The following is a 27,644-nucleotide window of genomic DNA, read 5'->3' as shown; positions in this document are numbered from 1 at the left end:
GCTTAGTTTCCCAAAAAATAGCCATTCTGAGGTCTAGCAGGTTAGAGTCACAATGATACTATAAAGAAATTGCTCACATTAAATATAAAAGTTATAACAAACTGGCACGATGTCAGTGAGTTATAAATGCTTAAAGAGTAAAAACATCCCCCTTTTTCCCTCTCATATTCGTAAATGGCTAAAATTGCAATGAAATTCATCACCTACACAGGCAAAATGTCCTCGGATTCTCAGCTCACGTTCTTGGATTTTGTGCTGAAACAAAGATGAAGGATATGGTGGTAACTTTCAAACAGCATGCAGTAAACCTCACAAAAATGCATTTTGGGGTAACTATTTTTATGGAATTTCCTGACTCATAATTTTAGAGTTCAAACATTGAGAAGAAATATTATGCCAATGAATACTCAATAATGTTTAGGACTTAAACTGGCTACCTAATGAAGACAATATTCTCATTCTTCCATCTTGGTGACATAAACGCACCAGGACTGTACTCATAATCTTTTTCAAACTAAGTATAAAAATAACAAAGTAGTCATAATTATAAACCTATCCTGCTGCTTAAGGAGAGGGATGGCTTGGGGCTGAAGGACCTGAAGTTTTATAAGAATTTAATAAAAATGAAGTATTTATCACTTCTTTTAGAATATGATCTGAAATGCAAATAAAGGAAAAAATAACTCACATCTTCCTCGTAATACATTTTCTAAAGGGAGTTCAATCATTAAATTTATACATGTTAAAACTGTACTGCATTAAGAAATCAATTAATTATGAAACTCTTGAAAGCTTAGGATTAAGCAACGTTTAAATTTTTATATCAAGCTGCAAACTTAATCTTATCTTGGAGAAGCAAGTTTAATCTTATGTTAAGTGTTATATACCAGTGCCAACAAATTAATATTCTACTTTACAAGAAATATTTCTGGGTGCTTTTCTTTAAAATCTTGTTTTGAGCACTGGTTATTCATATTAAATATTTGATTCTTAGCTTTAAAATGAAGAGAGAAACATTAAACTGGAAAAGAGTGAACACTATGGATTTCTGACATAATATTAATACTTACAGGAATGAAAACAGTTTTCTAGCAATGGAAAAAATTTAAGGCCCTAAGTACTCCTCAAATATAGTGTACACCCCTTTCAAGTTCCCACAGTTGCATAGACCATTATGTGAAAGGATGTGAATCCATGTGGCGTTGGGAGGTGGAATAAGGAGACTTCAACTCAACTCAGTCTAGAGAAGAACTAATAAGATGGATCTCAACCTAATATGGCTGCTACGTGAGCTGGAAATGAACTGATGAACTGATGGGATGAGTTCAAGCAGAGGCTGGATAAACAGGTGTGGTTTTTCTCAGGTTCCTTCAATTCGAAGATTTTATTAGTCTGTATAGTTAACAGAGATACATACATGTTGATATGACATGATAAAGTCTACTAGACATCACCTCATCAAATAGTGTTTACATGGCTGGCATGCATTAAATAGCTTCAGAAAAATCAAGGTTATAATTTTTCTAAAGGTGACTTTGCTATGCTCATGATGAGACTTCATACACCAAAAACGTACATCTAAAGACCCCCGAGGTCATCCATGAAAAATTAAAGAACAGTGACCCAAATTAGGATGTGATCGAAAATCCTCTGTGCATCAAACAACAATGCATGGTGTCATTTCTACAAATCTTTGTGAACACTGAAGAGAGGTCAACCAAGTCATTGTGATCATTTGAGACTAAGAACACGAAGGGAAAGAACACTGGGAGAGTGCCCTGCGAAGAATTAAAAGAACACCAACATTTACAGGGTCAAGGGGAGGGCTGTGTGAAGGAAATCAGTCATTCAGTCACAGTAGCAAATGCTGCAGAGGTGAGGATCGTGGCCTTTAAGAGGGTAGTTTCAAATATTTAAGTCACAGTCTAGGTTGCGGTGGGTTGAGGAGTGAATGGGATGCCCAGACAGGAACGCTGCTGTATTCTCAGAGTTCCATCGTATGTCCTTTCTGGATATATTTGACACTTCTGATGGGACAGTACCACATAAGATAGAAGAGGTACCAAACTTTTTCTAAATCTCTTAAAATCAGACCATCTGTTTTGATTAATTTTAACCTTAATTATAAGGAAAAACTGTTGGAATTATTTTAGGTCAATGTTGAAATTATGTTTTAATAGAAATTTTGACTCAGAAGAATCGTGCTCAGTATTTGGTTCATTTGCCATGTACTCGGGTCTACTATTACAAGAGTCTGAGCCACACAACGAAGATCGTCCTCAACGGGACTTACAATGGGGAATTATGTGCGTCTGAAACAATGACATGGGCTTCTGCATCAGTTTGATAGTCTTTAGTTCGGGGAATTTTCTTCAGTGTGATAGAAAGTGTTTTTCAGGGCAGATACTTTGGCTCAGTTACTCACAAGCTTAGCATTATCAAACTGTGTCCAAGAAGACTGACAAGTCCAATTTACCGACACCTTTTGTAAGTGCAGATATTAATGAAAATCTCCCAAAACAGTTTACATTCTTAAGGCTATGGAAAGTCAAAGTCATAGTACTCAACTAAGGTTGAGGTCTGATATAAAAGAATCTTTTAACAGAGGATAAAGATAGGATTAAGTGGCAATAGAAGGGTCTAATTTAGAAAGGTACACATTTTTATCAGCAAGTTAAGTCTCCTCTTTCAAGCTCTGAATGTATTTCTGAACTGGACATATCCTTTCTCATTTAGCAACTGGGGTTTCGGGAGAGGGAACACTCTGTGGACTGGGGTATGGTATTTAACTGAATTCCTGTTAAGGTCTTATTGCATAATCACAGACTAGGTAGTATCTAAAATGGTGCCATCGAAGTGTTAAATCTTGTTGCTGGATTTGTAATTCTGGAAAGGAAATAATTCACTGATGTTAAGAAGGCACATCATTCTTCAATGAATATATTGAAGTATTTACTGTTTGGCCCTATACAGAAAAGGTTTGCTGACTCCTATTACAGATTATTAGACTCCTGACCGAAAAGCAAACTGTAAAATACACCACACACACACGGAACGTGAATGACTGGAATTTTGAACATTGACTAGGTTTTTGATATTAAGAGGTTAATTTTAGTGAGGCATAAATATGCTATGCTAAAAAAAAGCACATCAAAATTGAGCAAACAAGAGGGGAAGTGGGGTGGGGGGGTGGTAGGATGAATTGGGAGATTTGGATTGACATATATACACTTATATACACTGATATGTATAAAATAGATAATAAAGAACCTGCTGTATAAAAAATAAAATTCAAAAAATATTGAGTAAAGATCTTATAACTTTCATTAAGAATAACTTGAGGTGGGGCTGGGGACTACGGAAGCCTGTGATTTCAGCCTTTGAGAAGAGGTGATATTCTGTCCCTATTCAGAAAATATGTGGAATGAACATTAGCCCCAAGTTCCTACAATTTTACTGAACTGCTTTGCTGGATACGAAACCTCTAGGTCAAAGTCTTCATCATCTAGGTCCCCCAAACAGTAGGTAGACTCTACTAAGGTGTCCGTTTCCCTGAGTACACAGATGGGTCTTCCAAGAAAACAAGAGCTTGTCTAATCCTACAGACTTGTCCAGTATAGCTGAGAGAATTGGGAGGCACCTAGAAAGTAATAAATTTTCAAGGTGAAAGTATTCTTTCTCCTCTTTACTACACTGAAGAGGGACAAAGCAAAGTGCTGTGTATGCATTACTAACTTAATCTGCACTGTTTTATATCTTCACTCCACACCTCTCAATCACTAACTTTCTTAAATTGCTGAAATGAAAGGCCTCTTTGATAAAGTTCCCTGATTGTCTAACTTTGCATCTTTTCCCACCCCAAATGTCTTGTAGAATAGAGAACTGAATATACACTGTGATCCCATTATCCATCACAGGTAACTTTTCTCACAAATTGGTGTTCAGTACATCTGCCAAATACATGTATGACCAAAGAGGAAAAGAGTCCATTGACTGAAATGGGAACTTACATTTTGAGTGTTGCGTAAGTCATCAAGTAGTAACAAAGAAGGGCCAGCAAATAGACTAGGGTGCTAAAGAGTCAGCGACCTTCAGAAGGCACAAATAGAGCAAAAGTTTAGGATGATTAATGGCTCAAAAATAACTGCCTGAAGTCCAAGGTAGGATTCTAATAAACACCCTTAAGCCTATGAAATAATAAAATCTCAGCGGCCATGGCTCACGGGCCTAGCTGCTCCGCGGCACGTGGGATCCTCCCGGACCGGGGCACGAACCTGTGTCCCCTGCGTTGGCAGGCGGACTCTCAACCACTGCGCCACCAGGGAAGCCCAATAATAAGATCTTTTAAGGAAGCAAATCAAAGAAAAACTATACCTACATATATAAAACTCTAGTTGTTTACCTAGAACTAAAGTAATTCTTAAAATAATTTCTTCTCATTTCCTTTGCCATAGATGAGAAGTATAAGACCCTGCGTTAGTAACTCCTGGACACTGATCCAGTTCCTATAATTGCCATTCTTTGGAATGAGCTAATTGTTTTAAGTGGCAATTACGTGAAAATTTAGTGTGGCAAAACTTGCTTTGGAGAACCACTCACGTCTCTTATGTAAATACCACCATCTCAGTTTAGGAATCTAGGTGCTACCAAAATCCAAGTGGATGACATAAGAACATGGTACAGATAAACACACATTTGTTTTCATATGGTAAAATATAAATGCAACACCCAACGTTCCTCTTCACAAATACCAAAAATTCGTATCAGTAAACTAAAACATCAGATCCAAATATCTTTATTGATGCATTGTTGCAGTCTACACTACATGAAGGAATAAACTCCAGTAGGGTTTTCTTCCTAGTTTTTTCACATCTTCCTTATATACACTGAATATCAGACATTTAGATGTTAGTGGTGGCTATGCCAGTCATTAAAATTTTGCAGCAAGTGGCTCATACTTAATCTTGCCACTTGTTATGGAGATGGTGTAGGTTAAAAAAGAATCACAGAAGACTACTTGCATTGAGATGTCTATGGTAGTATTAGCCAAAGATTGGGTTTGGTCATTGTGCCTTTGGGTATGGACACCTATGGTGGTGTTGGGATAAAGGGCCCCGAGGGCTCAGTGTGATCCCTGTGCATGGCACAACACAAACTACTTCTAAACAAAATTAGCTTGAGAGCTACAAGCCACGAGATACTAGCAGGCAAAAGCCTTAAAAATGTTGAGGTCTTTAAATAATCATTCACTTAGAAATAATTCCGAGCTCAGACTATGTGCCAGGAATTTTATCTGAATATAATTTGTAGTCTCTAATGTGGAAGTTTTCCCAAATGTTAAATACTTATTGAATGAGTTTGTTACGGGGAAGATAACTGAAATGAAAGCTGAGGAGCCCTGGTCTAAACTTGACTGCAAAGTCCTTATAGTTCCCTCTCTGGGAATCAATTCTGTATTAATTATCTCCTAAATCTTTATATATTGTCCTCTCAACAGCTGTTGGGACATGTGTCAAGAAGGCTGTCTTTTGCATGTCTTTCACTAAGACTCTAAAACAGACCTAATGATGCGTGGAAAATTAGTATTTTCTTATTGCCAAACTGATTCTACTGGAAAAAAGAAAAAACATTCAGAAGGTAGTATTAATAGCACGTAAGGCACCATGCAGCTACGGAGCCTATCTTTTATTCACTTCAATTAACTGAATAGATTTCCTGTAGTCCATTTTTAAATTTCCCTTAGTTCAAAATTCACTTAGGACATAGACTAAGATCTGAAGGACCTCTAATTTTCTTATCTAACTATATAGATAGATCCAATAACTGAATTTCCTACACCAGCTTCCAAACATTGGTCTGTGATGACTTGTAGTGAAAAAGAAAAAAGCTCAAGTAACAATTTTTTCCATAAAGATAAACATGATTTTCTAAGTTTCAACTGTGCTCATTTTGGTGTCAAAATATCCTTCATGAGATATTTACACAAAATTTTATCAACATTCTAAGCAAAACAAAAAGTTGATAACTACAGTGGTCAAAACAAATTACAACAAAAAAATCCACCTTGAAATAGAATTTTTTGGTCAATACTGCCTTAGCCAAAATGCTTCTCAGGTAATCTTTCATTTTATTTAGGACATCTCCAGTGGTGAGGGGTGGGGGTTGGTTTTTTCCGGGAGCAATCCCACTGCTTTTTTTTTTTTTTTTTTTTTTTTTTGCGGTACGCGGGCCTCTCACTGTTGTGACCTCTCCCTTTGCGGAGCACAGGCTCCGGAAGCACAGGCTCAGCGGCCATGGCTCACGGGCCCAGCCGCTCCGCTGCACGTGGGATCTTCCCGGACCAGGGCACGAACCCGTGTCCCCTGCATCAGCAGGCGGACTCTCAACCACTGCGCTACCAGGGAAGCCCCCACTGCATCTTTATTTATTAAAAACTGCTTTTTAACCTTGAGCACTCTGAGCAGTTCCAATTCTAATCCCTTGGAACCGTAGAGAGTCTATCTATATAAACCAATAGAATATATCTAATTCTGCCACATGACAGTTCTTTTAAAAGTTTAGATACTAAGAATTATATGCAATACAGGCATCCCATCCAGTAATTCACTGTTTTCCAAACTAAATCAAAACTCATTTCTTTAATAATTAAAAGTCTGGATATCTAGTTATTCTATGATTTCCTTTGGGCTATTACTAATACCACCACCACAAAAAACTTTTAAAAGTATGTTTTTTCTGTATTATTAAAAAGTTTCAAAGACTTGAAATTTATATATTTACTTATAATCCATTAATCCACTAGTATGCAGCAAATATGAGATGAAGTAGTTCACCTTTGCTTTTCAACCCATTTCCAAAAGTATGTACATTTCAGGAGGAGTATTTCAATGTTTTCTACAACCTGTAGAGAATTCCAAAAAAGTAATAAAGATGAAAGACAATATGCGGATTACAAATCACTGCTATTAATTAAAGCAGCTCTCCAAGCATTACTAGGAGGTAGTTTGGGTCTTTTATGCACTTCACATAAAAAGAGACAAACCAAAAAACCCTTAATAGTCTGCAAGTCAAACTTGTAAACCTTAAGTCCAGAGGTATCTGAATTATACATAAATCAAAATTTACAAAGGTGTTCCCGACCCCAATTAGTCTAAGTTAGTATACGTTAAAAGCAAGGAAATCTGAATTAAATGTCAGAGTCAACAAAATTCACAAAGCCAGAAGCAGTTCAGTGCTCACAAGTTTATATTTTTAGGTTTGATAAAGATTCTTGTGTATTTTCTAAATACACAGACAAAACAGTTGTGGAAGTTTACATACATGTCTTAGGACACTTATACTAGGTAGGTAAATTACATTAAAAAATTGGTCTTCGTAAAAGATCTTCCCAAAGAGCTTTTACAAACAGCAGGCAGAAGAAAGTGTTCTTTTATGTTTACAGTGTTTAAAATGCTGATTCTCCCATTTCATAATGGCCTCAACCATCCCTCTCCTAAACCCAAAATTTTGTTCTCAATAGCCAGCATATTCCAAATTTTAAGTACCCAATGTCATAAAATTCAGAGCTAGAAAACATCTTTTAAAGTGTGCTTATCCCTAATACGTTTTAAACTACCTTGAACAGTTCAACTTCACTTGAAAAGTAGGGATACAGCAAGAAAAAAAAAAAACCTTTCCATTTAAAATCCTAAAGTGACTAAGAAAAAACACCTGTTAGTTCTAAGCATGTATATTATGTACCATAGTTAAGTTTAAGGATCCGGGTGACTGAACGGCACAAAAACTGGGGTTCACATCTAGTTCTTCAGTTAAAAATCCTTTTAAAAATGAAAATGCTATAGCCAATTAACAGCATGTGCTACACTGAGGTTGGGTATCTTGTTTATAATCATGTGATACAACAATTGCTGTACTAGGAGGAAAAAGTATTAAGGATATTTGGGGGAGGAAGGATTAGACATTCAAATTGCTAACATAGCTGTTTCACAGGGAAAAGATGTCTCCACAGACAGACCCCTTTACAAGAGCTAAAATCCTACAAAAGTTGGGGCAATAGAGCCCCCTAAAAAGAGCATGGGCTTCAGAATCAGACCTGGTCCAAATCCAGCTCTACCACTTAGTAACTGTGTTACATGAGTCAAATTAAATTAAGCAAATTTCAATGGAGCCTTTCCTCTTCTATAAAATGGAGACAATAGCACCTACTTATAGGGAATTTGATAAGATAATGTAAAGCGCATGGCATGTGCAGGCACTAAAAAAAATGCTAGCTTTTGGAATTCTTCAGAAAAGTAACTTTTTCATCCTATGTTAACATCCTAAAAACATAAATAAAACTTATTGGTTTTAAATTTTATGATTTTTAAGACCCATCTTCCATCACACTTTCCCCTATTATACTACTCCAGTCATCTTCAGGCCTTTTACAGCACATTGTATTACTACAAATTTCTAAGCCCCGATCTTTTCATTCCCTATTTTCTCCCTATTCTCCACCCCTTTCCCCACTTCTTTTCGTCTTGGTTTTCCATGTATTATTAAACAACTAAGATGTGTCATGCCCCTATTATGCACCAGGCAGTGTTCTAAGCGCTTTACATGAATTAACTCCTTCATCTCACTCTTCCTTCAGCAGGATGGCTCTACCAAAACCAGCTCATGTTTTCCCCCCAAATTTCAAAGCTACTCATTACTGTTCAGTTTCCCCTTCCTATAATGTTTTTTTTTAGCTCTTAATTGCTATGGTGTTAAAATTTAGCAAAATATCTAGTGAATATGAAAAATGAGGGCCAATAACAATGAAAAATCAGGGACCGTATGAAGTAACTGTCTCTGAGACTCGTAAGAAAGAACACATGATCTTGATTTATGAGGGTCTGTTACTACAAAATGAACAGGAAATGAACAGTTTATACTCTTCCTCTTCATTAAATAAAAGCTCTAAAATATTTTTCATTTAAAATATAAGTTACAAGAGAAAAATTCAGCAAATGCGTAACACATAATTCCGCCAGGGCTCCACAGACAAAATTTTGAGTGTTCCATTGTTACCTCTCTGAGACCAATCATAAGTTCTTAGTATCTATCAACTTCCTGAAATTGTACTGTAAGTCAGAAAAAGAATATACTTAAAAAAATAGAAACATCCAGTAGTATACCTTAGTACTAAACTATTTTTTTTAAAAAGATCTGGAAGGGAAAAGGCAGTCCCCTCGAGATCATGAAACAAAATAAGTTAGGCAGTCAGCAAGTAGAAAAATCTGTCAATTCTGTTTCTGGTAAAATGTTTACTTTAAAGACGAAATTTTTATATAGGCTGAGGCTAATATATTCAAGAGTATAAACATTTTTCCTTTGGATTACCTTTCTAAAAACAAACTCTTAAAGTATATTTCAGTTGACTAAAAATATAGCCAAATCTGTCACAACACAACATAAAAGGTAATGGACAATAATTATAGAATATTTTAAATTAACAGTAACAAGCCATCTACATCAAACCTTGTTTCCAACTAAAACCAAAACAAAAGCACAACAATCCCGTAGTGTACCAAGAGTGTATTTCAATTTACTGTATGCAATCTAACAAAAGTTTGGTCATAATTTACCAGATATACATAAATGATTTAAGTAGTAAAAGAAAATTCAGTTTAAAGAGAGTAAGTTCATATCTTAAGGAAAAGTAAAAGTACATTAAGAATGTAAAGCCAAGTCCAGTTTCTATGCAATAAGTGAACTGTAGTTCACTTAAGTGAATCTAATAAAGCAGACTTAGGTGATTTTTAGATATATATCTTTTCTCTTTAATATATATTTATATATAGACAGATCTACCAATTGTAAACTATGGTTTATTTTAAAGGAGAGGGATAAATGGGATGAAAGAAATCTTTATACTATACTTACATATTCACAAAGCAGAACATTTTACGTTTAAAATACTTCTCCATTCATAGTATCTTTGCCCAACTAACGTCTACTTTGGACCCAACCAGAATTACATTTTACTCATTTGTCTAGAACATTGAGAAAAAGATGTACTCTTCAGTCTTAAACAAAAGTCAAACCAAAACTATCCATGTCGGTTTTTCAGTTTTGTAGAAACTATGATAAAGTTTAGGTGACAAATGATGCATCTAACCATGTAACTGTACTGTATCTTTCTTTGATTTATCCAAGCAGAAGCATCAGTGTCTAACATTAAACCATTTTTCTACTGAAATCAGAGACAGTAAGAAAGCCTGTCTCTTAAAAAACCTATCATCTTCTCAACTTTGATGGGATGGAGCACCAAAAGGATTATGTCTGCCAAAGTGTACTTTGCAATTTTCTCCACACGACTAGCATAATTTAGTTACCTGATATAAAATAGGAAAATATACTCAATTTCTATTTAAAAGAAAGCTGAAAATATGATATCCCTCAATCTTATATAATATACAATATGTTCCTGATAAATGTTGTGCATGTTAATATCAATTACGTGAAATGCTGCTGTGAGTCAATCAGCTAATTCATCTGTCATCAGGCTAAACAAGTCTGGCAATTTCAACTTAACACATCACCCCCTTGTACCCTGAAGAATTTAGTTAACAGAATAAAAATTGTAAAGCCTCTCAATGCTTTATTTGTAAGATTTTTGCAGATTGTTGAATCATGGTGACTACTAGAAAGACTATATATATATATATCAAGATGTAGTGACTTCGAGGAAATGAAAAATAAATTAACTAAATTATCTATCATAATTTCAAACACTGAATACCCCAGTAAGTATGAAACAAAAGAGAATGCACTTTTTGTGTTAATTTTAATGATAAAAAGGGCACAGGAGTAAAAACCTGATATTTCACTTATATTGCATAACAAGCTAACCAAAACTGGACATGAAGGATAAATTATAAAACAAATCATTTTATCTATGACTTTTCTTTCGATTAGATTTGTCTTTTCAAATAGGACTGAGGTATAGTACACTGGCAAAAATAAAAAGCAAACAAGAGTAGTGCCAAAGTAACAGATACCCAAAACCGAATGCCTTGTCAGAAAACGTCATATAGTAACCATTTATCAGATTAGAGCAGCAGGAGAAAGTTACTTCTAAATCATAATCATTTTAGTGGTATTTGTCAACCTCACCATGGTACTTTGCAACATCATTCTTCATTTGTAAAGTAGTATAATTCATGTCAAAAAGGAAAAGGGGAATGGAGGAAGTCAGTTAGTTCATTCCAATAAATTACCTCTCCAGTTCGTATAAACATGCCCATCAGCACAAAATTGAGAAATAATAGCTAAGACTAGAAGAGACTTGGTTTAAGTTATGAAGCAAATTAAAATGGAAAATACAGAAAAGTAGAACCAATGGGGTTGAAAAGGCCCCTCACTGAACATCTGTATTAAAAAAAATAAAATTAATAAAAATAAAAATAGAAACAAAACTCTACTAGTACAAACTAGCCTGAGTGGTTTGATGGACAGAGTAATTAGGTCAGCTGTCACTGTACTCTTAATAATGGATTTTCTTAATTCATGTTAAAGTGGCACATGAATGTAAGCTTTTTTAAGAACAGGTACTATATTTCCATAGGACCCAAATAGTTACTGTATATCCTATAAATAAAAAATATTTTTACTTTGATAACTGACTGAAGATGTGTGGACTCCATGTAATCCAACCACAAGGTTGTCTGCTGTACAGTCCTGTGCAAATATAAAAAAAAATTTTTTTTGCTATAAGGCTTTGACCCTACAGTTTTCACAGCAACATAACTACCATCCAGCATGTACCATATTTTGCAAGCCTTCAAGTTCAACAGTTCAAATTGTTGATTCATATTATGTCCAAATGCAGCATCCTTGAGGAGTATAGTAGGTCAGTTAGTCATCTAGAGACATACAAACATCTCCGGACTCATCCCATCGAGATGCATCATTCTGATCTTCTCCATCATCAGCCAGCTCTTCATCAGCTTCTCCACCTCCGTTCCCCTCATATTCTTCATCCCGAGGGAAATCTGTATCCTGTCCCTGATCTACACCTTCTTGCCCTCCTGGTTGTGATTTATCTGCACAGTCTACACAAACACCATAGCGTCGAGATCCATGTCTTATTCCAACACTGGCTGCTAACATGAAGATCTTCTTACACACCATACATTTGTATTTTTTATCCTTTTTATGCACCTAATTGAAGGGGGAAAAATCCAATGTAAGGATAGTACAGACAATATAATACATTTGAACCATTCAAATTAAACCTCCCATTTAACAATGAGTAAATACATCATCTTTCTGTATGAAGTTCAGTACTGGTTCATAAATCACATTCACTGTTTAAAGCAATTTACTTAATAATCTACCTTCCTTAAATGTGCAGGTAATAGTGTTAAAATATCTTAAGCTTCAATGACACATATATAGTTTATCTCAAAGATCATTTACATTTAAAGTTACTTACCAGGGAATGTCTTTTTACATGTTCTCTGCGAGTAAACAGTTTCCCACAAATATCACAGCTAAATGATCTGACTCCCGTATGAATGAGCAAATGCCTTTTTAGTGTTCGTCTGTATTTGGCTACATAGCTACAATGAGGGCATTTTAACTTGTTCATGATTAGAGATGATTCACCTTTGAGAATTAAAAAACAAACAAAAAAAGCACTTATTATATATTAAACAGAAAACTGCTATCAAAAGCTTGTCTATTCTTGAGAACAGGGATCATTATAGGGCTACTACTATCTGAGTTTTTTAGAACCCAGAATGTGGAAGGTTTTAATTGATAAAAAGTATTAAATTCTATAGATGTTTGACTAATACTTGCCATTTTCCCAAGTTTCTTGTTTTGGCCAAGATTCAGGCAATAATCCATACTTGAAATCGTTAGAAGCACCTGGTATCAATCCATACTTGAAATCATTTGAAGTACCTGGTAGCAATCCATACTTGAAATCGCTTGAAGGGCCAGGCATCAGGCCATACTTGAAATCATGTGAAGGACCTAAAACAATTGAAAAGTGATCCTGATGTAATGATGGTAATTAAGATCTGTCTCTTATGAGGATTAAAAAAATCTATATTTTATGATAGAACAGCTTAATATAAAATAGCTGAATTAAAACTATATTTTAGTCTAAAACTGAGATGGCCTCATACCTTATTATCCCAATTTATAATATCCTGGTTGGCAGGCTATTAGAATAGAAAACAAACTAAAGTTTAAAATATAATTCAACCACAGAAAAAAAAATCAGTAAAATAAAAATACTATTTAATGGTATGTGGAGCCCACATGAAACTACCCTTTTAAATAGCTGCTGTGTCTAACTATACTATCACTTAAGACCAGTAGCAGCTGTGGAATGGGAAACCCAGCTGTGGAATGGGATCGTCTCCTATCAGTAGAGAAGAAATGGGCTAAGGATGAAGAATATAAATATAGGGTAATTACAAATGTAAAGTTCTTGTATTATTAGACCCTTGTTTGTTGTTTCAGATGCACTGGTGCAAGGTAACGGGGAATCTGGGGGTTCATCAACACCTCTCTAATGTCACCCTTAAATAAATAAAAGTCTGGAAAGTAGACTCAATGAGCCTTAGGGAATTTGTGCCTGGGGATCTTCAGACAAGCTAAAGTAGGAATCATCTCCTCTGCATTTAATTCCATCTTGAATATGTATGTAATTCCTCGGATCCAGGAATCCTCTGGCAGTGTGAAGATATCCAGAATCCCCCATAACTACTGCCATCCTATTCCAATCAACCATCAACTGCTGCCTCTGGATTATCTTCAATAGCCATCTGCTTGTCTCCCAGCTCACACTGTGCTGCCTTCCTAGAGTTTACTCTAAACAGCAATCAGAGATTCTTTCAAAACTTTAAATCAGAGCAAGTACTAACCATCTTACTCATAGTACAAGCCAAAGACTTCCAATATACTACAAAGCCTTACCTGATCTAGCCCTTGTTTCCAAACCACCCCCTTGGTTACTCTATTCCAATCATACTGGCCTCTGTGCTGTTCCACCATGATAAATTGGCTCCCACTTTAAGGCCTTTGCACTTACTCCTTCCCCTGCCTAGAACACTGCTTTCTAGGATATATGCACAGCACACTCGTGCAGCAATTTAATAATTTTCCTCCCATATACACGATTTTATAAAACAATGCTTGCCAAATGAGTTTTCTAAGAATTCAATTTCCTGTATCTACTTGCCAGATACACTGCCTCTTTTAAAAATTAAAAGAACTTAAGATTTCCCTCTTAAGGAAAAATTGAAAGTATCAATACCCAACAATACAAAAAGGTCTTAAGGTATTTAAAAATTGCAATTCATTACTACTATTGTAATTGTTTTGTACTTGGAATGCCTTCACCCACTTTTTTCTTAATGTTAGGAAAGCCCTCTGAATCCATAATTATATAATTTAACTGTAATACTGCTTGGGGTAAAGTTTCAGAATCCTAAAGTGAGACACCATATCTATGTGTGTGTGACAGAGATAAGGTTGGGAGTAGTAGCCTGTGAAAGTCCATCAATTTTCAGTTTCACATTTCTACATAAAGTTTGAGTTTTATGATTCATAGCTCTTGTCCAAATCAGTACAAAACAAAGTAAGCTCTAAGAGCAAGGACTGTGCCTGTTAATCACCTCAGTATTTCTAATGTCCAAAACATACACCATTCAATTATTTGTTGAATAAATGTATCTAGCAAAGTGCTAACGTACTATTTTTTACTTGCTCAAAAAACTTGGAAAAGTAACCTCATAAATCATGTTAAATATGCTAATATCCAACAAAATATTATTCACTGCATAAGAATAAAGAGAGCAGCCCTAAAACAAGTGATGAATTGATAACTCAAGATTCAGAATTGAAGATTTTTAACACTTGCAATGTTTCTCTAGACCTACAGTAAGATACAATAAAAAGCATCCATGGTCCAGGTAAGAAAACCATATCTGGAATACAAAATGGTAATTCAAATTAAGAAAGCCTCATCTCAAACTTCTTTCATCTCTCCAGATTCTTATAACCAGTACAAATTACTTTTAGGAAGTATAAGAGCAACTTGAACCAAGGTATTGCGCCTTTGAGTGGGAGGGAGAAAAAGGATACTTTGGAGTTAGGGGATGCAGAAAATTAAAATACAATTGTTACAAATAAAGAACAGGAGACTTCAAAAACAAAAGAAAGCCACAACCCAAACAAACCAAAATTTAAATACCCAGAATTGGCAGTACCAACTGACTAGTATCACGGCAGTACCCGCCCACCCAAGAAAATTGTGCCAAAGAATTTAGAAAACAAATATACAGTAAAAGTAAACACACAAACAGCAAACTTCAGGTAACTGTTTTGGATTGCAAAGGATACATTTAATGTTCAAACAATCTGTTAAAACACCCATTTGAAAACTGAAAAAGGTATTTCCTTTGCAATTCATAAAACTGAAGGATCATTAAGGTTATTCAGTTCTATAATTGTGCTTACTGTTTAATAATCTTCTGGGTACATTATTCCATAATGGCAAAGTAAGAAGAAAGCACTTTTTTTTTGACGTCAAAACCGTAACACAGGGGCTTCCCTGGTGGCGCAGTGGTTGGGAGTCCGCCTGGCGATGCAGGGGACTGGGTTCATGCCCTGGTCCGGGAGGATCCCGCATGCCGCGGAGCGGCTGGACCCGTGGGCCATGGCCGCTGGGCCTGCACATCCAGAGCCTGTGCTCTGCAGCGGGAGAGGCCACAGCGGTGAGAGGCCCGCGTACCGCAAAAACAAAACAAAACAAAACAAAAACAAAAACGTAACACGAGGGATCTCAGTTGCAAAAATACTATTTTTTTTTTTTTGGCTGCACCATGCAACTTGCAGGATATCTTAGTTCCCCGACCAGGGATTAAACCCATGCTCCCTGCAGTGGAAGCACAGAATCCTAACCACTGGACCGCCAGGGAATTCCCCCAAATACTCATTAATGGATTAGAATGTCCCCTAAAGAGAAAGGACTCTAAATCAAGGATTTGCTTTTTGAGAATGAAATAAATTATATGGACCATCCTCCACTGAATATGTTTATGTGCACAAATTTAAATTTTACATCTGAATTCACATGCCAAACTAAATAAACCCATTCTTGAACCAGATTTCTAAAACAAGAAAGCAAGTGCAATAAAGTACTCTTGGCACTATTAGTGATTTTCTGTACGAGAGACAAGTGTTCAAAATTCAATGCATCTAATCTGTAAACTGCTAACTTCAAAATCTTTGTAAATTCTTTTCAACAGTTAGGAGAAAACCACCTTAAGGCAGTTTCTTCAGAATTATGGCTTAATTTTGGTCCGTGCACACTGTATATTCGAAAGCCCCGGAGAGTTTTCTGTAAAAGCACAGTTGTCCCGGTCCCCATCAATTGTTTATAAAGATTTCCAAAGCTACAGAAACTGAATCACTGAATATCCCATATCCTTTTATGTATCTTCAACAAATGTTAGTTTTGTCACATGTGCTTTCGCTCTATGTATACATATACATACCTTTGTGTACTATTTGAAAACAACTTCTATGCTTCATCACTTCACCCCTAAACACAGCATGCATCTTTTAGAACTTCCTCCTATATAAACCATAGTGCCTTTATCACATCCAAGAATTTTAAAAATTGTTAAGACTATCATTTAACCCAGACTACATATTCACCTTTCCAACTATCCCCCAAATGCCTCTTCATTGTTTTCTTTTTTGGATCAATGATATAATAAAAGATTGACATAATGCTGGATTTGGAGAGATTTGTCTTTTTTTCTCCTCATGATTAAAGTCGAGTGAAACCTTCTGGCAAGTATACTATAAGACATAGGTGATGGTGCCAGCTAGTGCATCATACCAGGAGGCATACTAAATTTAATCACTTGGCTATGATCATGTTCATCAGATCTCTTTATTGTAGAGGTATCTTTTCTCCTTTGGGAATAAAAGTAACCTGTGGTATGATACTGAGACCACGCGAAAATGCTATTACAACAAAACTGTAAAATGCTATTACAACAAACTTACAACAAAATGCTATTACAACAAACTTATCCCAGTCATCATGGGATAAGCCCATCAATGGTGGCTTACTATCCAATGATGACCTTGAATTATTTCCCATGGACATTGAAAAATAGGTGTTTTTCCAATTTTATCATTCTTCTATGTTTATTAGCTTGGAATTCTTCTGTTAAGAAAGCTTTCTCCCTTTTTAATTTACCTATATTATTCTTTGGAATATTCATGGATTCTTTGTATTCATGTGCACTTCCCCCAAAGTAGTTGTTATAAATATCACTATTCAGAATTAACGTTTTCTATAGTCATCAACAACCACACTATTATTTTACATCAAAGCTAATTAAAATACATTAGTCAACCATTCTGATAGTTACCATTCTTATTCCATCTATACACTAGCAGAAAGCCACAAGCCACAAGTTTTAACAACTCTAAATAAATGACTCCCTCAAACAAACAAGAAATACCTATCCATTTGTATTTACCAGGCTTCTAAATTCTACAATCAACATAGCTGCCCAAGACTGAAAGTGTTTATACCTAATACTTTCCTTTAAGGAAAAGAAACTGCAGTAGGTCCTTAATAAACACATACACAAATACCTCCCAATCTTCAAATCCTCTTAAAGGTACTCCTGCTAAAATTCTATTGTACCTACCAGCATCACCTCCATCTTGACTGGAGCCGGCTTCAGCCAATAAATTTGTATTCACATTCCTATCACAATCTGGCCCTGAGAGTAGAGCACCATCCAGATCTGAAAAGGAGACACAGAATAATCTGTTATTTACAACCACACAATAGCCATCACCCAGAACACCACTCTTTTCTTGGAATTGTTTCTTATGCAGACTAAACAGAGGATATCTGCAAGTACTGAATAGCTACTATGTGCTTAACGCTACAAGGCACAAAAGCATACATAAGACATGCTTTTCAACCACAGGAACAAGTGCACACTCCACAGGAACACCAGCACACTGGATTAAGAATGAGCTTTAGAGCCTGGCTCCATTTGTACAAGCATGTGCCTCAGTTTCCTCATATGCATCTACCTATATCAGAGATTTGATAAAGAAATTTAATTAGTTAATGCAAGCCAAGTGTTACAGTTATGGTGTCTGATACCCAAAAGATAGCTGCTACTGCTAGTATTAAGCACTAAATGTATAAAACATTGTTTCTGTACTGGTTCAGAAGTGGAAAAGACCAATGAATACTAGATTAGTAAAGGAAGACTTCAGAGAAGAGGTAATTCCTAAGAGTTAATCCTGAAATATGGAAAAGCAGCATTAAGGGCATACTAATGAGATAGTACTCTTGGTTCCAATCTGTTATTTCCCTTGAATCTGTTCCATCTCTTCTTTTTCTCTACTGCTGCCTTAATCCAGGCACTCATCATTATTCTCCTGGATTAATCAGAGAATTACTTCAACAGTTTCTTGGTCTCCTTGCTGCAAAATACAGTCAGTGTTCACTCTTCATTTCCCACAACATTGCCAGAAAGATCTTTCGACAACATAAAACATGTTGCTCCTTTACTTAAAATCAATTCACCAGTTTTTAGGATAATCTTCAAACTCCTTAATTTAGAATACAAGGTCCTAATATTCAGGTTTCTATTTACGAATCTAGCATCATCCCACTGGTACTATCTACTCCTCAAATTAAAGTCTCAGAAGACATTTTTCAAATGCCACTTATAATAGGCAATCTCTCCTCTACCTCCCATTCAAGACTCATCTTTGGTGTCACCATCCTATACTACCAAGAATTCAAGATGGAGACTAAAGTATGCGTTACTTTCATTTCATTCAATAAATACTGAGTACCTTGGAGGTCACCTGGTGATCTTAGAGTGGTACTGGTGGATCAGCTGGCAAGTAGAAAGAGTGAGAGTGGCCTGTGCTGTGAATGGAAGACGAATTAGAGATACAGTACAGACAATCTGAGAAATGTGGCTGTAAAGGGCAAGAGTGAGATATAGGGTAAGAGTCTGGGTTTTTTTTAAGATGGAATAAACAAACATGTTTAAATACTAAAAGGAATAAGTCACCAAGAAAGGGAGAAGACACTGAAGAAATACTGCAAAAAGAAGGAATTATCAATTTTGTAAGATTCCTAAGGAGTCTGGGATCCAGAAGCATTAAGACAATCAGTATATACAGAGAGAAGTTTGAAGACAGGCACTTAAAGACTAAATGTCTACTGGCTTTTATTTTCTCTGTAACTTAGAATAGTAGAACGTGAGGTTACTGCCTACAGTAAATGGGTTGGAAGTCAGAAGGAACAGTAAATAGACACAGACTCCTTTCCTGTTCCTTGAGAGCAGGGATACTACCTAGATTTTATTTTCCCAGTATTTATCATAATGCATGACAAATAAAAGGCTTTTCAACAAATGTTGTTAAATGTTGGCTTGAGTAGTCTGCCCTTTACAACCTGTGTTACTAATTTAGACTTATGAAGAAAAATTTCTCTGGAGTTCCCTGGCAGTCCAATAGTTAGGATCCAGCAATTTCACTGCCATGGCTTGGGTTTAATCTCTGGTCAGTGAACTAAGATCCCGAAAGCCACGTGGTGCAGCAAAAAAAAAAAAAAAAAAAAAAATTCTCAGTTTTCTGGTATATAATAACACTAAAACATTGAATAACTGAAAATTAATTAATTGAAATTTAGTGGCTTTGCTTTCCTATGAAAAGTTAAATGTATTTCAATAATCAAAAAGTAAAATTTAAATCACTATTTAAAAAATGTCCCTTTCCCCAGCATCTTATTCTAAAGTGTACAGTCTGTTCTGAGGGCACTTCTTAAAATTCTGCCAAGCAGGTTTGTAAATACAGAGTGTTTCTATTTACGTAATATTCTATAGTGATTTGTTCAAGGCTTTCAAGTATTAGGATTTAATTTGTGATCTTTAATGCTACATGGACACTAATAGAGAATACGTCAACCTAAAACCTTAATAGACGGCAAATGTATTCTTTCTGTGTACAATAACAAAATCATATCCATACTACAGATGTTAAAACCCATTTGAAAGGTACCAACTACTTGGTTCTTGATACCAAAAATAAATCTTAAAATAGATGAGCTTGTCCAGGTTGACAACAGCTTTCAAAAACCATGCTTAACTTAGGAATCAGTACATCATATCACTGCTGTACCTTATTTGAAATCAGCCAACCCACCTAGCAACTTATTTTTAATCAGCTGAGTTGATGTGAGTAAGATAGAAGCCAGGAAACCAACCAATCATTTGATACAAGAATATATTCTGGGACTTCCCTGATGGCGCAGTGGTTAAGATTCCACCTGCCAATGCAGGGGACACGGGTTCGAGCCCTGGTCCGGGAAGATCCCACATGTCCTGGAGCAACTAAGCCCATGCATCACAACTACTGAGCCTGTGCTCTAGAGCCCGTGAGCCACAACCACTGAAGCCCGCGTGCCTAGAGCCTGTGCTCTGCAACAAGAGAAGCCACCGCAATGAGAAACTCACATGCTGCAATGAAGACCCAATGCAGCCATAAATAAATTAATTAATTAAAAAAATATATGTTCTGCTTCACCAGTAACTCTTGGTCATCATCTTTTTCTCAAAAAAATATAGGATTAAAAAATAAACTCTAATATACTTTGCTTTTGTGACATTCATAACCTTCCTATGGAAATCTTTCTCTTAATGTAAACTTAGCAAAAAGGGCTGAGACCTCTTTGCAAACAACGAAAGACCTTTTTTGAAGAGCTATTAAAACATTAGTTTTATAAGATAATAGGAAGTAAATGTACACTATGTAATACCATTCAAATAATCAGAGCTAAATGCTAAGCCACGTGCAATTTCTTCTATTTTTACAAACGTATTTTCTTCAGTGAACAGATAATAGCTGACATCTTCCCTAAGAGAAAAAAAAAACAGGTTTTATAAAGTCCTTTTGTACATGCAATCTCATTTAAATTTCACTACATATTTATATAGTTACGAATATTCTTATCCTCAACCTTTAAGAGGAAACTAAAGCTAGTGCAGAGTGCTGCACTGTTTGTTAACTGTATTACACTGCCTCCTGACAACAGGAGCACCAAACCTGGCACTAACCAGGCAATTAAAAAAAAAAAGTACAATCTGCAATGCTGGAAATGAGAGTGCAGAAGTATAAACATCTTAAACTTACTTTCCTAGTGATACTTGATATCTACTGCTAAATGCGCAAAAACAAAACTACCTACGCTCTGTGCCAAACCAGCCTTCACTTTATTAACCTCTTTAATAAAAGCACCTCCAAAATTTTAAGTGTACCTAGTTATTAGCTGTCATTGTTCTTTAACTAATACATTTTTGTCTATCTTCAAAGCAACTTCCTCCTTAGAATGCACTTTTTTATACTTCTCTGATTAACCATGAATTGCATTCTTTAAAAAAATGACATCTTATTCATGGGTTTTTTAAAAACCTGATTACCAAGCAATGCAAAGAGAATGAGATGAAAAAAGAATGGTGTAAATCTCAGTCTCTACCTTCTCCCAAATTTATAACAATCATAACTTGATTTTCTTCACAAGGAAAGAGTAGCAATATTTATCCACTTCACAAAGTTGCTATGAAAAATAACATTAGTAAATAAAAATATTGCATTAATTATAAAGTGCAACATAAATCATGATGTCCTTAAATGAGTTTAATCTTGGTGCATGTGGCTATAGGTTTCTCTTGGACCACACTGGGCTAGCATCACTTCCAAAGCATCTGGTGCTTAGTACAGCACCTGCCTGTAAGTGCTAAACAAAGCTAGGTTGGGAAGGAGGTCTCCCTGACCGTTTGCTTTTGGTTCCCAAAATTCCAAACATAAGGCAGGTGCAGACTAATCCAGATTTTCTTAAAACACAAATATTCTTTAAAAGAATGAAATATGAGAGAGGACATCAGAAATCAAGGTTCTAGAAATAACTACAACTCCATCCTACAAAAACTCAGTAAGGTCTATTCAACTTTTGTTTTCATGTAAATGTATACTAGCAACAAATTTCTCTTCTCTGAAGACAGTTTCAGAAAACTAAATCTGATTTTTTTTCATAAACAGTTATAGATTTTTTTCTCTTCATTCACTGTGTTCGAGTTTTTTTTCCCTTTCAGTGGAGAGTAAATTCAGTTGCAAATGAATTATACAAAGCACCCTTGACAGTTCTATAGCAGCCTAGAGACTCAACAAATAGCAGTTTCCCTTTACCCCCAAACTCGATGATTCAAATGACAGACTAGGCTCTACTGTTTCTTCTTCGCTTCTATTCAAACAAGGCTGTTATTTCTTCCATGACTGGGCCTTAACAGGTCTCCCTGGGACACTCCCCATTCCAATTCATGAACAACACCCTCCAAATGCCTTTGTGTTAAAGGCAAATATATACAGCTCGGATCTCTAATTTAAAACCTCTCACTGCCTCAGAGTCCGTAAAATAAAATTCACAATTTATTACCATGTCAAACAGAGAATTACAATCTGGCCCTAACGTTTGACCCAACCTCATCTACCCCTACGACACTGCCCTTTCTATTCTTTCACCCACTTACTCCAATTTCTTGCCACCTTGCACCCTCTCCTGGCAAACTCCTATATAATACAAGATCCAAATCTATGAAGCTTTCTCCAACTCTTATGAGCAGTCAGGAACCTCCCCCATTGCACCCTCTGCCATACTTCTGATTTTAACATTTATCACACTGCACTGGTATGTTTCTACCCCACAGCCATCCTACTGTGAACAAATTCTCAATCTTGACAGCAATATGACCTGACCTGTTGCTCAGTTTCTTGCGGATTTAAATAAAAATTTTATTACCAAATTTCCTCTTATGATGTGGAAAGTTTGGAGTCCCAGAAAAGTAATAATATGTGGTTATAAGATAAAATTTCTGGTCACCTCAGAATATTAAACCCCAGAATATAATATAATATAATATTTTGGTCACCCCAAAATATTATATCAGAAATAAAAAATTTAGTCTTACAAAAATTTTCAGGGGTTGACACTTACAGGGTGGGTTTAGACAACTTAATACCATCAACAGATAGAAGTCACAAAAATGCTTTTATAACTGATCCACACAAGGCTTCTTCAACACACAGCTTTAGTCTGGCCACACAAATTCTATTTCTTTAAGGCTTATAACTTGAAGAGAATGATCATTAGTGTAGCCATCTCTTGGATCAGATACGGCAGACAGGGAAGGGAAAGGAACACAAGGCAGAGGAAAGTAAAGGAGAAGGAAAAAACAGATGGCAGAATACTCCTATTACCATATAGTTACCTATTATCATCCTTTTAAGATTAAATATTGAGGAGTCTTATATATTAGTATATTTTGCAGTCCATTAGCTAGTGGTGGACATTCATTTTTTAAAATGAGCCTCAGGCCTTCAAACTACCATTTAATACCCAAATGTAACAGTTTCTAGAGAAAAATGACCTTAAATCACTTGTAGTTCATCCTTTGTAACATACTCAACCAAAAGGATGCCTGTAACGTAGAGCAGTACATCTGGAATCCCTTAAGAAGAAAGAACTAATCCAGGTCCATAAACCTGTTATGTAAAACACTTGGGTTAAGATGTACAATGCATAAATTTTCAGATTTTAGGCAAGTAATAACTACAACACCCCCAGTGGATGTAGGGTAGCAACCTGTAATCAAAACGGTATTTCTGCAACAAAACATATGGATATTCACATTTTAGGAAATAAGTAAAAAATATAAATAGGCGGTTTTGCTGCCAATTGATTATCAGGTTTTGTTGCCAAAATGATTTTTAAAAGCTTTGATTTATAGCCTCCAAGATTTCATAATTATGAAATTTTCTTTCCTTCTAATTAGACATATTATGTGTGATAAGCCAAGTTAAGTGGAAACATTTTAAGTAGTTCATACAGTAACTTTATATGGCATGGCCAAAATATTGGAAAATCTCAAATCAGATGGCCAATTTTCAAAGTTGTAAAAATGTTTAAATTTTAAAAAAAAAGATCATTTAAGAAAGCATTTCAAGATTCTGCAACATCTGAAAGTGATGCCACGTATCAATTATCACCCCAAATATAGAAGGGCGTAAGTGCTGGTAATTCACTACTTCAAGTATGACTCATTAGGATATCTTAAAGATATATAATTTGAGCATTCTTTTCTCAAAGTTGTTTTCTAAATACTCGAATTAAATGCTTTTTAACCAATAGACAATTACACAAATTAAAGATGTTAAAGCTTAAACCTCAATTCAACTCTACTTGTAGGAATTAATAAAAATTCACAAATGCCACAAAGCTGTTTTCCTATCCAAAGTACAGATGAGAGAAAGGAACTTTTAGATTGTTTAAAAGAACCCTAAATTATATCCTTTGATCAACTAAAACCACCTTGCATCTGACTATTTGTACGGCATCATGAAAAATTCAATTATCTAGATGAAATTTTACCAGCTTTTATTAGATAAAAATTAATTCTATAATCTACTGTTGCATTTACTAGAAAATGCTTTTGAGGAAATTGCCAATTATACTACTTAGTGTCAACTATACAAAACCCCACTGGAGAAATTCCTTTCAGAATTCAGTACCAGAAAAGTTTGTCATCCCACAGAACTGGTACGTTTCCTCACTTTGAAGGGTTTCTTATCATCTTAGAACCAACAAAAAGCAATTTTAATTAGGCTAACCATATTAACACCCTTGGCTAGCACACTTCTTTATTGCTATATTTTATTTGTATTTTGATAATTTGTTTCTTGTCAGTCATTCAAAATCTTTGTTCAAAATGAGGTATGTATTGCATGCAGATATAAAATGTATTACGTACAGAGTACAGTTATTTACAATGGGGCAACTTGCCAGTGTGACTGGCACAAATAATACAAAAATACAGATTCAGAAAACCCAATGTTCCATGAGTCCAGAGTAGATCAAAGATGGGATTAACATACCTGACTTGTTCTAACAGTACAGATGAACACACTGTGTAAAATAATGTAGGCATTAGTTATTTTTGCCCCTACAATTTAATTTCTAATCTTAAGATTTACATGTACTTTATTTATTTGGCTAAAACTTGTTTTCTGGCTGTAAATCAGGAAGATGAGGTTTTGAAATTTTTACATTATCAAAGGAACTCATTAAATGACTCCTTTTTTTCCTACTTTATTACCCAGAACTGTTTTTCCTAACAGTTTTAATTATCCAATAAACCCCAATAAGACCGTAAAAAAGACAGAAGTTTCTAACTTTTCTGGAGTTCCACTTCCAAATATCTTCATATTATCAAAAATGATTTGAAGGGAATCCCAGTAGTGAGTCAAATAATAGGTATACTAGCTTCTTTAAGATTAAAAAAAATACCATCTGAATACAATCCCTGATAAACCTTCCTATCTCAGTATCTCAATTATATTTCTTTATGAGGCATCCAAACACCACCTTCAACATTATATGACAAGAAGACAACAGTATTTAGAGCTGTGATTTACAAATAGTAGGCTTAAGAATCTGGGAAGTCACAGTTCCTACAAGAGACCCACAAATCCAAATATGCCAAGCACTGCTTATAGACTAAATGGATAATTCACCACAACTTTTCACATGTTTAGGTATAGAATTTTAAGTACGTTTAAAAGCATTTATTTCACCGAAAAATTTCACTATTTTTTCAATAAGTGAAAATGAAAAAAAGTATAACCATTAATGTGGAATTCATTAAAATGTTACAAGTTTTAAAATGGGCCTCATTTTTTAAGACTGGGTCACTAGTTTATTAACTGCCAAGCTTCTAATGCCAGACAGTCCTAAACATGGAACCTGCCTCTATTTTTACTAACTGAATGACCTTGAGAAAGGCCTTAACCTTGGTAAATACAGACCCACTGTGTTCTTTACTGGTCAGAATTTGCCTGTAGAGTTCTAGTCAATTCTGTGCATCAAAATTTCAGGGTGAAACAAACTGTCTATGGCTGTTAAGAAGGGTGTAAAAGGGTTTGGCATTCACAAGGTGGGAGGTACAGCACTTAGCCTAGAAGAAGGGGACTTCAGGGGAATTTTTCAAATGTTAATATCTGAAGGGCTATCAGGTTGATTAGAGAGATTAGAGGTTAGGCTCAGATTATACTACTAAAAATGGCAGAATTAGGAGTTAAAGAGAAGCAAATTTTAGCTCAATATAAAGTAACTTCCTAATAATGACATTCATTTTAACCCTGGAACAGGCTGCTTCAAAAAGTATTCTAAGTATTAAAACAAAAGGTCAGACTGAGGCTATAATAAGACCACCTATCTAGAATTTGGTAGAAAGTACACTGCACTGGAAAACTGATTTTAAATAATCTCAATAGTCTGTAAGGGGGACTAAGATGACCATGCGAGCTATGTTTTTATATTTGTCATTTTTCATAATAACCCTATAAAATAAATAGCATATTCTAAAGAAGAGGAAACCAAGGGCACGAGTTTAGCTTAATTTGATTATGGTAACATATAAGTGGCAGAGCTCACTTCCCAATCCTGATTCAATTTGGGCTTTCCTCTACATCAGCAGATTTCAACCTTGGTTCACAACAGAATCACCTGCAGAGTTTATAAAAGTTTCAACAACCAGGCCACATCCCAGACCAATTAAATCTATATCCCTAGCAGAGAGATCCAAGAATCATGGTGGCCTGTAAAGTTCCCAATTAATGCCAACATGCAGCCATGATTAAGACCTACTGCTCTATACCAAAAGTTGGCAACACTAGAACACACCCATGTTCATTTGTTTACATACTGTCTGTGAATGCTTTCATGCTACAATGACAGACTTAAGTAACTGACTTTATGACCAACGAACCCAAAAATATTTACTGCTTGGCCCTTTACAGTAAAAATTTGCCAGCCTCTGGCTCTGTATCATATTATGTTCTAGCTCTTACGGGACCCATTTTCTGCCACTGAATGAAGGTGGATTCAGAGGCACTAAAAAGTTGTGAAAAGTTTTAACAGTTGGAATGTAGCACATCACTGATACAACCAAACTTGTGAGTTAAGCAAGGCTCATCAGATACTAATGTGATATCAACGACATAACAGAATTTTCATTTATAAGATATTAGAGATAAGTTAAAAGCATACTAGACAACCAAAAATTAATTTATGATAGACCTAGTCCATTGATACAGCTAGGGGTGCTTGCTAAGATAATCACTAGCAATGTTATTTTTGAAAGTATGCACTGTGGTTCAAATTACTGCTTTTCTTCTCTTTGAATCACTCCAATTATGTGTGGCATTAATTTTAAGAATGGGGTTAGCTCTAATTAGTTTTGTCAATCAACTACTATACAAAAAAATCTGCTAACTCCTTATATTGCGTGTTATCTATATAAATTAAAAAAAAACACTACAGGTTTCCCACCATACTACTAAATGATTAATTCATGCAGAAAAAGACAACGTAGCTCTAATTCTGAGAACTGCTTCAAGGTCTTCTACATTAAAAATTAAGACAAAACATAAAGTGCTGCTAAGAAAGTCTACTTACCATTAATACTTTAAAGAAACTACCTCGGGTT

General features: G+C 35.4%; 1 protein-coding gene across 2 annotated transcripts in view; it reads right to left on the bottom strand.

Annotated features, from left to right (window-relative positions):
• Window positions 1–6,251: 6,251 nt before the first annotated feature.
• Window positions 6,252–27,644, bottom strand: part of ZBTB10 (zinc finger and BTB domain containing 10) — a 35,765-nt gene continuing 14,372 nt past the window's right edge. For both annotated transcript variants that reach the window (XM_030839199.3, XM_030839198.3), the window contains exons 3-6: window positions 17,718–17,816; window positions 12,829–13,005; window positions 12,461–12,633; window positions 6,252–12,186 (exon numbers count right to left, since the gene is read on the bottom strand). In XM_030839199.3, coding sequence (XP_030695059.1) covers window positions 11,881–12,186; window positions 12,461–12,633; window positions 12,829–13,005; window positions 17,718–17,816 — 755 coding nt within the window. In that variant the 3' untranslated portion in view covers window positions 6,252–11,880. The remainder of the gene's footprint in view (window positions 12,187–12,460; window positions 12,634–12,828; window positions 13,006–17,717; window positions 17,817–27,644) is intronic.

This window comes from Globicephala melas, chromosome 17, assembly GCF_963455315.2.
Source record: "Globicephala melas chromosome 17, mGloMel1.2, whole genome shotgun sequence".
NCBI lineage: Eukaryota > Metazoa > Chordata > Mammalia > Artiodactyla > Delphinidae > Globicephala > Globicephala melas.
The sequence above is the reverse complement of the archived record's forward strand: the minus strand, read 5'-3'. Positions and strand labels throughout refer to the sequence as shown.